The 11127-nt window shown below is 36.6% G+C and overlaps 1 protein-coding gene across 2 annotated transcripts in view; it reads right to left on the reverse strand.

Annotated features, from left to right (window-relative positions):
* LRRC69 (leucine rich repeat containing 69) overlaps positions 1 to 11055 on the reverse strand; it is a 95474-nt gene extending 84419 nt beyond the window's left edge. For both annotated transcript variants that reach the window (XM_070802930.1, XM_019973815.2), the window contains exon 1: positions 5782 to 11055. In XM_070802930.1, the coding sequence (XP_070659031.1) occupies positions 5782 to 5964 (183 nt within the window). In that variant the 5' untranslated portion in view covers positions 5965 to 11055. The remainder of the gene's footprint in view (positions 1 to 5781) is intronic.
* Between the last annotated feature and the right edge of the window lie 72 nt (positions 11056 to 11127).

An 11127-nucleotide genomic window follows, 5' to 3' on the forward strand; every position in this document is an offset into this window, starting at 1 on the left:
GCTGCTAAGTCGCTTCAGTCGTGTCCAACTCTGTGCGACTCCAGAGACGGGAGCCCACCAGGCTCCCCTGTCCCTGGGATTCTCCAGGCAAGAACACTGGAGTGGGTTGCCATTTCCTTCTCCAATGCATGAAAGTGAAAAGTGAAAGTGAAGTCGCTCAGTCGTGTCCGACTCTTAGGACCCCATGGACTGCAGCCTACCAGGCTCCTCCATCCATGGGATTTTCCAGGCAAGAGTACTGGAGTGGGGTGCCATTGCCTTCTCCTCACTAATTGCTACAGAAGTTCAAATCAAAACTACAATGAGATATCACCTCACACTGGTTAGAATGGCCATCATCAAAAAAATCTACACACAGGAAATGCTGAAGAGGCTGTGGAAAAAATGGAATCCTCTTGCACTGTTGGTTGGAATGTAAACTGATACAGCCACTATGGAGAACAGAATGGAAGTTCCTTAAAAAACTAAAAAGCTAGAACTATTTTATTACCTAGCAATCCCACTATTGGCGTATACCCCGAGAAAACCACAATGCAAAAAGAAACACGTACCCCGGTATTCACTGCAGCACTATTTACAATAGCCAGAACATGGAAGCAACATAAATGTCCACTGACAGATGAACGGATAAAGAAGTTGTGGTCCATATATCCAATGGAATATTACTCAACCATAAAATGGTTTTACTCAACCATAAAATGGAATGAAATCAGACCCTTTGTAGAGATGTTGATGGACAAGAGCCTGTCATACAAAGTAAAATAAGTCAGAAAGAGAAAAACAAACATCTTACATTAATATGGAATCTAGAAAAATGATATAGATAAACCTATTTGCAGGGCAGGAATAGAGACAGACATAGGGAATGGACGTGTGGATACAAAGGCAGGGTGGGGAGGGCTGGATGAATTGGGAGATTAGGACTGACATATATATATACACTACATATGTAAAACAGCTAGTGGGAACCTGGAGCTAGCTCAGCTCAGTGTCTGTGATGATACAGATGGGTGGGATGGGGGAGGGACGGAGGTCTAAGGGCAAGGGGATGTATGTATGCATATAGCTGATTGTTGTACAACAGAAACTAACAGAACACAGTAAACCAATTATACTCCAATAAAAATACAAAATAAATTATAGGACATCAACTATTTCTTTCAAGTCATTAGAAGCGATTTGAAAATTTCCAGTTTCACGAGTCAATTAGCAAAGAAAAAAAGAGATAAAATCTTGTATTCTCTAAAGACTCTGCTTCCATTTTATCCTTGTGTTGCTAGTCAGACCATAAAGGTGATAATTTTAATAGCAACACTAATTTATTTAATAGTTCCAATGTCTAGTACTGAGTTTTTTATAGATTAACATTTAATTCTCAAGTGTGAAGACAAAGACCTTGTTTTTTTCACATCTGTATCCTCAGGACCAGCATAGACACAAGATGATGAATGATAAGTATCTGTCAAAAGAATGGACATGTAAAATGGAGAGTTGGAACAATATAAGTATTAATAGTATTTAAAACTACCATCTTCAGATAACTCAGGTTTTGTAAGTGTATAAAATAATAAAACAACAGAGCTGAGAGCACCTCAAAAGAGACTTCATTTTATACATGTATTCACTGGTTGACCTTGACAAGTGACTTAATCTCTTACTGAATCATAAATTTTATTATCATATCAGTGATAATAATAACTTCCTTGAAAATGGACAGAGTTCCTAGCATTGTGCCAGCTCTCAATATATGGGGGATGCTGTTATTCTATCTGATACCATTTTGTATCAAAATGGTACAAAAATTTTGAAACATTACTTTTGAATTAGGAATTTAAACATCAAGACTATTTTAATGCCATGTAAGTGTTTTTATATATATATCATAGGGGGAGTTTCAGTCATTATTAATAAAACTACAACCTGTAGCAACACAAAAAAGAATTTAGAAAAACACATTCCTGGATTTTATACAAAATTGTTAAGAGTAAAAATTACCATCTTTGAACTATGACATAAGCATGACCAAGTTATGAAGACCACAAGGACTCTCGAAGAATTTCACCTGAACGCCACAACGTGCCCTGCCTGCTTTTTCTGTTATTTTTTTTCCTTAGCACTAATCACTACCTCCCATTCCTACTTGTTCTGCTGTGTTTCGTGCATCTCTTCTGACTACAGCATAAGCTCCATAAGGCAGGTATTTTCATCTGCTTTTAACTGCTAAGTTACCTGAGACACAGACGGTACTCAACACTTAAGTGTGGCTTTGAATAAGTGAAAGCAGAAAATGAGGCCCAGTGAGATTAAATACCTATGTTTAGTTGGTGAATAGCTGAACAGGTTGAAGTATCCAGGACTTCCAGATACTTATCCAGGGCTCTTTTCAGCGCTCCAAGCACTCTCTTTTCTGAAAGTTTTGTTTTCTCTGTTAGCAGCTGGCAAAATGAGCAGTATTTCTGAAATGTGTAAATAACCTCTATCCATCATTTGCGGGTTTCTAGCACATTTTATTTGAGGTGCTTCTAGAATGGGCTTCCCTGGTGGCTCAGAAGGTTCACCTGCAACATGAGAGACTCCTGGGTTCGATCCCCGGGTTGGGAAGATCCCCTGGAAAAGAACTGTGTAAATAATCTCTACCCCTCATTTGAGGGTTTCTAGCATATTTTATTTGAGATGCTTCTTCAACACCCATTATAAAAGGGAAATACATTTTTTTTCCGAAATTCTACAACATTGGAGATTCTATATGAAAAAATATTGGCTAGTTCATAAGAGTCAAACAATAATGCCATAAGCCTGCATCTGTTTGTAAAGCACTTTAAAGATGGACCACAAAAAGCCTAATTTCTAATCAGCTGAATTCTTCTTTAAAAGTAACATGTGATTTCTTCTTTAAAAGTTAAGAGCTGAGCTGAGCCAACACCCTGTTAAAGGAAACTGAGCTGGGAAGTCAAAATTTAGAGCCTCTCCTAATAGTCAAAGGATGAGGAGGAAAGTAACGAGGGAGCCACAAGAAGACAAACGAATGATCAGACTCATCACCTTTTTTTACCTGCGGAAGTATATTTTGCAATCTATACTTCTTACTAAACAACTATTAATCAAACAGGAGAGAAGAATACACATGTTTTCAAATACGCAAGAGTTCAAAAAACCTAATTACCACATACCTAGTCTAGGATGGGGCTTCCCGGGTAGTGCTAGTGGTAAAGATCCTGCCTGTCAATGCAGGAGACAAGAGATTCAGGTTCCATCCCTGAGTTGGGAAGATGTCCTGGAGGAGAGAATGGCCACCCACTCCAATATTCTTGCCTGGAGAATCCCACAGACTGAGAAGCCTGTCGAGCTACAGTCCAAGGGGTCACAAAGACTTAGATATGAGACTTAGGATACACGCAGATCGGGATGATGCCTGGAGAATTATTTCTAGAAAATAAGTGAGTAAACCAAAAAAAAGAAGAAAATATGGTTACAGGAAACACTGATTCCAATTCAGGAGAACTGCACAAGGATATTTGAGCAGGAAGTATCCACCTAACCTAGATTAGCTTAAACTGGGGCAGGAGGATGGAGGCTCCTGGGGAAAGTCACTCAAGGAAAAAGTACATTTGATAGGATATGTAATATGATCAAGTTTAAAATGAGGCCATGACAAAGGAAAAAGGTACAAGAATAAGTGAAAGACATTAGGAACTCCAAGGTAACAAAAACGGTATATAAGGAAGAAAATATAATCTTAGTACTTTGATTGGCTCCATGTAAATTTCCTAAAGGAAATTAACCCTGAATATTCATTGGAAGGACTGATGCTGAAGCTGAGGCTCCAATACTCTGACCACCTGATATGAAGAGCTGACTCATTAGAAAAGACCCTGATGCTGGGTGGGAGGAGAAGGGGGACAACAGAGATTGAAGATTGAAGGTGGGAGGAGAAGGGGACAACAGAGAACAAGATGGTTGGAGGCATCACTGACTCAATGGACATGAGTTTGAGCAAATTCCAGGAGATAGCGAAGGACAGGGAAGCCTGGCATGCAGCAGTCCATGGGGTCGCAAGGAGTCGGACACAACTGAGCCACTGAACAAAATGATATTTACTTATTAACAATATACATTTTAGAATTTTAGAATTCTCCAAGACAAAGATTTAATCATTGTTATAACTGGGTACACTGTAAATACTATACACCTCATAAAAGTAAGAAGTTTTTAATTTGTGAAGAGGAAGAGAAAACGTGAGCTGAAAGTAGATTACAGATGCTAACACTGCCACCTTACCAAGTGGAGAGTAAAAAGATTGTAGTTGATGAAAAATAAACAAAGGTTGGGAGATTAGGACTTACACATACACACTACTATACATAAAACAGATAACTAGGAAGTATCTACCGTACAGCGCAAGGAACTCTACTCAATACTCTGTAATGACCTATCTGGGAAAAGAATCTAAAAAAGAGTGGATATATGTAGATGTATTACTGATTCATTTTGTGGTCCATCAGAAAATAACACAGCATTATAAATCAACTATACTCCAGTAAAAATTAATCAAAGAAAGAAACAAACGTACAACAATATTAAATTTCAAAGATAACTATGAAGAAACCAAACATTAATTTATATTTGGAAGATGATGAAGATTGATATTTTAAATGGACATATCAAGAAAAGAACTAAAAGCAGTTATATATGGAGGTCAAAATTGTGATTTAAGAACAAACGGACTGTTACGCTAATTAAAAAAAAAAAATCACACAGAGGTGGAGAATTGGCTCACTCAAATTCCAAATTGTTTTGCATAAAACTCCTCTGTCACATTAGAAAAGTCCAAATCTTTACTATCGTTCTGTAACTCGAAGGTACTTTTGGAAGTTATTGAAGGGGAGTTTTGAAGTATTCCCCTATTTTTTGGAAAGACATGGGCACAGATTACAAACTCAAATAATTTTGTAAACCTAAGAAATGAAGTAGGTGAAGGTAAGAAAATAAGAGTTGTTTTTAGTAACTCTCAACTCAAAACTAATGAACTATAATGAATTACTATTACTTAGCTGGTTAGAGATTCTTTCAGTGCTGATGACAGTTTAGAAATGAACAAAAAGAAAACTACAAAGTTAATATCCCTTGCCTTCTCCCAACTTTAAGATCTTTAGCAGCTGGAGTTTCACAGAAATGTCGTTCATCAGAAATACTTAACACAAGCATCTAGGATTCATTTTGTTGCTCTTTACAAAGGATATTCTTTATTTAAAATGCTAAGTTTCTTTTAAAGCCTACTTCATAAGAAATCTATGTTCTGTCCTTCCCATTTCCTGCCAATACTCCATTTCAAAGTGTAGCCTGCTCTAGGAAATTGAAAAGAACTCCCTTCTTACATCAGATGTCTCTCTTCATTCCATACACAACAGCTTCAGGATAGTCCCCAGGGTGTACAGCCTCTCGGGGATCTTCAAACCCATGTTGAGATGGAGCCCCAAGGTAGACAAGTAGATCCAGGCTCCCAAGCCCTCTCCAAATGACAGCCTCCAGAAAAATAAGTGTTGCAGAGGCCTAACCCTCTGATGCCAAGTGTGGGCCACAGAGCATATGAATAAACTGAAACATCTCCCCCTACCATATGTAATTCACTAAAAGAGAAAACCATCTGATGCTGTTCCAGCAACTATCCACATTAATTCTCCAGGGAGCTAAGTCTCCAGTGATTGAAGCCTTCTTAATTCTTTTTTCTCTTCCTATCCTCTCTTTTCATCCTTAGTTGAAAAAGATAACGCTGTTTCTCACCTGGGTCAAGCTGCTTATCTCTGGGCACACTTTGGAAATTTGGTTATTCTGAAGGTACAGTGTCTTCAGGCCTGGAAGTTTTTCTAACACTGAGGGCATCTTTGTTATGTTCTTTCCATTTAAGATAACCATTTTAGTGTTTTTACCGCCCTTCAGTGCTCTTATTAACAACCTTTCAGCCATGGGTATGGAAGAGAAACAGGTTCCTTACTACCCATCTTTGGAATCTCTAATTGCAGAATTGGTGTGTCATGGAAACAAAAACATTCTGAGATCTATCATGCTGAAGGTGGTAGCATTGGATAATTCCCTGTGTAAAAGGTAGGGAAGGCAAATAACTGATTCCAGGTTTGCGGCAGGAAATGTACAAGATGACCCTAGAATATCTTATACCAGAAACATGACATTACCAAAGACTAATGAGATCACATCAAAAGAACATACAAGTGGGCTTCCATTAGTCTAAAATGGGAAAATTTGAGAATCACAAAGAATGACGAATGAACCATAATAAATTAAAATCTAGAGCTCATGGTATCATAAAAATAAAAGAAAGCCTCTAATTACATTGGAACTTGCTGGGGAACCAACTCTTAAGACTGAAAAATAATAAATGGAAAAAAATGAAGCACTTATTCTGCTTTTTCAGTACAAATCATGTTTTTGTGTAACCTAATAAAGTTCTTACTCATTGAAAAATTGAAGCCAATAAATGAGGAAGAAAAAAATATTTAGAAAAATCACCATTTTTGCAAACCTAATGAAATAATGGATATATATATAAAGATCATAATTGGATGCTAAATGCATTAGGTGAGAGGTTGACGGGGAACTTTCCAAGTACGAAATCAGGTTAATTACCTACTACTCAGTTTTACCATCACTAAAATTGAGACAATCATGGTGTCATACAATAAAAATTACACAGTACCAATATTAAATATTCTTGAATCTGAGTTTAATCATGCTTCTATATCTAAATACCATTTACAGAAAATATGAGGAATAGAAAAAAGCTAAATTAATCTCAGGGAAGCAGTCAGCCAAATCTCCAAACTGGGAAATTCTATAAGGCAAATGATATACAATATTTAACCAACAAGTTATGTCATTAATAAAAAGATGAGGAAACTGTTATGAAAAAATGAGACTTAAGAAAAACAACAGTCAAATGCACTCTGTGAATCTTGTTTAGATCTTGATTTGAATAAAAATATTCCAGAGTCAACTGAGGAAATTTGATCATGGACAAAGTATCAGATGACAGGAATTACTAATTTTGTTATGTATAATAATGACATGGTGGTACTATTTTCTTAAAATGTACCTAACATTTAGAAATGCATCTGAATTTTCAGGTGAATTTTTTTTTAATAAGTGGGGCAGAAAAGTGAGTGGAAAAAATAGATCAAATAAGACTGACCAAACATTGGTAATTACTAATGCTCAGTAATGGGTACTAGGGGTTCATTATATTATTCTTACTGTTTTTTGTATAATCTTTGAAAATTTCCAAATGAATGATTAAGACAAAGGCAAAAGAGTAAGGAAAAAGAGATAAGGGCAAAGATATCTGATTAGAACCCCACTTGGGCCAGTTATGAGGCTTGGAGGCATTTGGGCTACATATGTACCACATCTGGAAGGCTCAGTTCCAAAAATTTGAACACTATAAAATGCATTCTGCATTCAAAGTACTCAGAACACAATTCCATCTTCCTCTGTAATTCCCTTTACTCATTCAACAAACATTTAGAAGTACCTACTATGTGCAACACTGTTCCACTGGGGATAGAAGAATGAATTAAAATGACAAAAATATCTCAATGAAATTACATTCTAGGAGGAGAAAAAACAAGCAAATAAGTAAACCTAGGCGTTAGACGGCATTAGATGCTATGGAAAAAAATAATAAAACAGGTAAGGAGTTTGCAATTTTAGGGTAACCTGAGAAGGCTTCACTGCAAGGGTGCTATCAGAGATGGGAGCTTTTCCAAATAAGATGGTGAAGCAAGTGCCAAAGGCCCAAAGAAGAATCATTAAATTTATACAGGTTATTATAATGAACATCGGTATCATCATAACAGTAAAATAAAAGGTGCTGATTAATAGAGTTCCAATTGCTAGAATCATCATTTTTTAGGTACTTAATCACTGCTCTTTTTATTCAAATATCTCTCCCAAACCTTCCAAACCTATCTTCCAGTGTCTTTATTTTTATACTGTTTTAGTTTCCTAAGAACAATCATGATGTTACTATCTGAACAAATTATAAAACTTTGTTTTAAAAAAAAGAAATCTCATAATACTCACCTCCTCTAAAGTAATGCTGCATGGCTAGGACTCCAGCTGACACTGTCTAAATGGGCCATTTTTTCCCTGCTTTAAATGGGTGAACAGGCCAATACAATCTACTACTGCTTTTTTTTTTTTTTAATTAATTTTCCTAACCTAGAAAATCTGGTAAACATCTTTAATTTCTCCTTCTCTGTCCAGGCTCCTCTGCCGAGAGGATTCTCCAGGCAAGAATGCTGAAGTGGGTGCCATTCCCTTCTCCAGGAGATCTTCTGGACTCAGGGATTGAACCCGGGTCTCTTGCATTGCAGGCAGATTCTTTACTGCTGAGCCACCAGGATGACCAACCCCAGACCCTAGGTAACTACTAATCTCCTTTCTATATGTTTGCCTAGTCCAAACATTTTATACAGATGAGAATATATGTGTCTTTCACTCAACATAATGCTTTCAAGGTTCATCCAGAGTTATAGCATGCACCAGTACCTCAGTCCTTTTTATTGAATAAAAATTCTCCATCCTATACTATATTTATTTATCCACTTATCAGTTGATGGACATTTAGATTGTTTCTGCTTTTTGGCTACTACAAACAGTGCTATGTACAGTTTTCTTGGGAGTATACCTAGGAGAGGTCATATGGTACCCTTTCAGGAACTGCCAGATTGTTTACCAAAGTGGCTTCATCAGTTTATATTCCTACCAGCAATGTATAAAAGCTTATCTTTTCATTTTTTACTGTCGCTTTTGACCCAAATTGATACAATCAATCCCTTTAAAAAATTTTGTTAAGTTTGCCTTGAAACAGTTCATAATTCACTCCATTCCCTATTGCTTGCCTTTCTCCTCCATCTAGAAGAATCCAGATAGCACCTTCAATACTCTCTAGAAATCTCCTCAGGGAGATCACCCAAGCTGATGAGATATACTTATTTTCCATGTTAATGCTTACTGCCATCATTATTAAACTTTCTTCTACTATGTAACAGAAGTTACTTTTCTTCCAAATTCTAATAGTTTCCTCATATTCCTTACCAACATCAGGCTCCTGCTAACAATCTCTTCTAGGGCTTTTTAACTTACACCCGAGGCCCAGTCCCAAAGCTCATTTCATGGTTTAAGTATTTTGTTACGGTACCAAATTCTTTTCAGGGCTCAATCAGCGAAAAAGACCAACTAGGAACCACACAGTTTGACTTTAGGTAATTACAGAAGCTGGGGAAGCCATCTGTGTAGGTCTGTTGCCTTTGTGTCTGGTGCTGTGCCTACCCCAGAATTCAGAGAAGCTCAAGCAAAAGATCTGGTAGAAGTGGGAGAAGCTACAGGCTTCATGAAAAAAGTGCCCTGTCCTGTTCATTTCTATGTCCCTAGTGCCTCAGTGCTCCATGGTGTTAGCACCTCTCTAAGTCCCAAGAGTAGTGCCTGCACACTTGAGAGTTAACAAAAGCTAAAGATTTCTATTTAAACGTCTACAGGAAACAGCACAAAAAATAACTACTTTTACTGAGCATTTATTACATATCAGGCAGTGTGCTAAATTCTTTATGGAAGTGGACTTACTTAGTCCTTATCAAAGGCAGGGCTTGGTATTTTTTTTTTTTTTTAAATCAAGAGCAAGATTGTAAGTCATTCCTGTTAAAAAAAATAATAAATTCAGCAGCCTTGTGCAAAAGCAGTAGTTTGTTTCAGTAAGCCATATTAGTCACCCAAGTATACTGAAAGAAGACAATCATAAACTTTTTCCTGTTCAGTATATTAACAAAGCTTTTTATTTGGGTCTGTATATTTATTTTCAGCAACCCCTGGGTCAGGAAGATCCCTTGCAGGAGGAAATGACAACCCACTCCAGTATTCTTCCCTAGAATTCCATGGACAGAGGAGCCTGGTGGGCTATAGTCCATGGAGTCGTAAAGAGTCAGACACAACTGAGCACACACACATACCCACACTTATTTCAGAAGTTACTGTTTTTTAGGTTTGTTAAAATCAGATTGTCCTAATCAACACATGAAGGTAAATTAACTGTAACGCACTATCAGAAGTTTTAAAAAAGGAAAACTCTCTTGGGTTCCATTCTTCAACTAACCAGAAGACTTAAGAATTCACCAAGGGTAATAAAAATTAAAAGACAGCCCTTCTGTGAGCAAGAAGAATTCTAAGTCACTATCTCATTTATTCTTAACAGTCTATTAGCCTAATGAAACTCCTAAAAGTCATATCCTACCCACTGAATTGATCTTATAACTATTAACAAACCTTAAGCACTTTATAATATATAGGCCTAGCAATGTGATAGACATTTAATAGTGAAGTCCTTGTTTCTAAGCACTTAAAGACTAAGGGAAAACAATAACAATAATAATAAACAACTAAATGCAAATAACTATTATTAAGTGTATAGTTAGTAGAAAGTAACATGTATGACCCGGGGTCCCTAACCTAGCCCAGGTGGGAGAAGTCTGGGGAGCTTACCTAAGTAGGAGCTATTTAAGCTGAGACCAGGAAGACAATAAACTAGGTGAAGCAAGTTGAACCCAACTTCAAGTGTTAGTTCAAAAGCTTTGCAGGAGGGAACGAGGTGGGATAATATAAAGAACTGCTGCTTCTGAAACTTACTTTAAAAACAGAATTAGAAACCCTGTGAGTTCTACTTTTCCACAAGATGGAGAAAGATATATTTCAAATAAGACTTAGAAAAATCAATGTATATAAATACACAAGACAGGAAGAAAAAGCTCATTTGTTCAGTAACAGTAAAAAGAGTATGAAATTACAAATTAAATTTCAAAAAAAAAAAACCCTGACCTATTGCTTCAGCTAGTTCCTAACAACTTCTACCAAGACCATGTATAAACAAGTATGTGCCTGCAGTAACTTGCACAGATTTCCTTCTTACTGCTTCATTTTCTTACTCATGTGTATTCATTTTTAACATCCAAGAGTTTTGGATAGTCTTCTAATTTGCCCTTTCTTATTTTAAAATAACAAAATAATACATAAATATTAGAATCTCTATTATTTTCAATTATACATGAGGACAAAATAAAAACT

Source organism: Bos indicus, chromosome 14 (genome assembly GCF_029378745.1).
Source record: "Bos indicus isolate NIAB-ARS_2022 breed Sahiwal x Tharparkar chromosome 14, NIAB-ARS_B.indTharparkar_mat_pri_1.0, whole genome shotgun sequence".
Taxonomy (NCBI): domain Eukaryota; kingdom Metazoa; phylum Chordata; class Mammalia; order Artiodactyla; family Bovidae; genus Bos; species Bos indicus.